Source organism: Apis dorsata, unplaced genomic scaffold (assembly GCF_000469605.1).
Source record: "Apis dorsata unplaced genomic scaffold, Apis dorsata 1.3 scaffold_98, whole genome shotgun sequence".
NCBI classification, from domain to species: Eukaryota; Metazoa; Arthropoda; class Insecta; order Hymenoptera; family Apidae; genus Apis; species Apis dorsata.
In genome coordinates this window covers 103,393-105,282 of record NW_006263396.1, presented here as the reverse complement: position 1 = coordinate 105,282, position 1,890 = coordinate 103,393, and the positions used below count along the sequence as shown (strand labels likewise).

The 1,890-nt window shown below is 41.1% G+C and overlaps 2 protein-coding genes across 2 annotated transcripts in view; both read right to left on the bottom strand.

The window, feature by feature from the left end:
* The window catches only part of LOC102675546, a 2,745-nt gene extending 1,071 nt beyond the window's left edge, over positions 1-1,674 (bottom strand). The window contains exons 1-3 of the mRNA XM_031508730.1: positions 1,531-1,674; positions 1,039-1,392; positions 805-949 (exon numbers count right to left, since the gene is read on the bottom strand). Coding sequence (XP_031364590.1) covers positions 805-949; positions 1,039-1,392; positions 1,531-1,658 — 627 coding nt within the window. The 5' untranslated portion in view covers positions 1,659-1,674. The remainder of the gene's footprint in view (positions 1-804; positions 950-1,038; positions 1,393-1,530) is intronic.
* A 39-nt stretch (positions 1,675-1,713) lies between these two features.
* LOC102675401 overlaps positions 1,714-1,890 on the bottom strand; it is a 2,643-nt gene continuing 2,466 nt past the window's right edge. Inside the window, exon 5 of the mRNA XM_006612094.2 lies at positions 1,714-1,887. Coding sequence (XP_006612157.2) covers positions 1,714-1,887 — 174 coding nt within the window. The remainder of the gene's footprint in view (positions 1,888-1,890) is intronic.

Here is a 1,890-nt window from a genome sequence, read left to right as displayed (position 1 = left end):
TCTTTCTTTTTTTTTTTTTTTTTTTTTCCCCTTACGCGTTAGAATTTCCTTTCTCTGTTTCGAATGTTTGTCAGCACTCAATAGAGAAATGAAAGAGAAGACATAGAGGATTGCTGGACAAGTTAACGAGTAAGGGCGGCACAATATAAGGCGGTACAAATTCTAGGGATCGATTGAATCAATAATTGATTTTCTCGTGGTTCGACGTGCTACCGAAGTGTTTACTTTCGATCAGGTTGAAAGGTGTTAATGCTTAGGACAGCGTGTTCTTAAGGTGAGAATTACAGGCAGGAATTGTTGAAGAAAGTTCATTGGTCAACGACGCGCCATGTCAGGGGTGTTAAATCTCCAAAGACAATATAATAGGTATGGAAACTCGAAGCGGTTCCATTGCTGTAACCATCATCGAAGGTGGCTTCACTAATTTAATTAGGAATTTACACGATATTTCCATCGACCATTTTAACATTTGGTTCCTTCCAATGAGATTTGATCTTCCCGAAGTGTTAATCCATCGAGATATACGTTTGGTTTAAAGAACGAACGCGCGTTAATTGAAAATCTTTCGTTACAATGGAAGGTAATCGTTAATGGTCGATACTCATTCCACAAAAGATTATATCCATTTATTCCTTTCGCATTTATTCCTTCCAACTTTTCCTACTTAACATCTGAGAAACAATGTATGCAATATAAAATCCGTAATTAAAAAGAAATTACGAGAAACATATATATATATTATATACAACGGGATAACTTCGTTTTAAACGAGCGAAAAACGAATAAATCGAGAAAATTACTCACTCGAAATTTGTTGCACACATTCCATAACGTCATAGTTATTTCTTGCAGCAGATCCTCCACTCTTCGTTTCTCGGTATCTGCCTTTAATTGGCGCGATCGTTGCTCGCCGATCTGACAATTCAGTTTTTCCATCTCTTCCGCGTTTCTGCGACACGCTCGAATCGTCGAGACAAACATAAGATATCCTCGGGGGGAAAAAATGCATAGGAAGGAGCTCTGAAGGAAGAAACTCACTGTTCCGCGTTCCTCGTCTCGGAGAATTTTCTCGTTTCCATCTCGTCCACGAGCCGTTGCCTTTGCTTTTCCAACTTCGTTTTCTCTTCCTCCGTGGCCACCCGCATTTTCTCCAGATTATCCTTGGTCGCCCGCTGACCCAGAAACCGGTTCAGAACGTCCTCGGTTCTCGACACTCCGGTCGCGCTGCGAAGTTTGGCGAACGTCTCTTCCAACCGCGTCACTTCGTCCTTGCTCGCGTCCTCCGTGCCTCCGTGGCTTTTCCCGCGCGAGTCGAAATCGTCCCGCGGACGCGAATGGAATATCATCTTTTCCAAACGCTCGAGTTCCGTCTTTCGTTCTAACACGCGCTCCCTGATCTCAGTAGACAGACTTTAATTTAATTCTCAATATTTATTTATTATTTGTACGTCCAACTGTATATTAATATTCCCTCAGATTTAACTAAGAAAAAAGAAAGAAAAAGAACGAAACCTGTTCGCATATTCAAACCTGTATTCCTCGAGAACGGCGTGTCGCTCTTTGCTGCAATTCGTAATTTCAATCTCTTCCTTTATCAACATTCCCTGCATATTATCTTTCAAAGTAATAGCTTCCTCTCTCACCCCCTGCACACGCATACTATCATATCATACACTATTTCTCCCTATAAGGGAGAATATCAATTTTTACGTTTCAAGGAAATTTTCTTGCCTGAAGACGTTTCGTCTCGTTCTCCCGTTCCTTTATTTCATCCTCCAAATTTTTCAGAATAGACGCATAGAACACGGATTTTCTCTTTAAATCGGAGCACATGGATACATATCTCATACGCGTTATATTCGCCTTGATTTGCATCATCCTCACATGCTC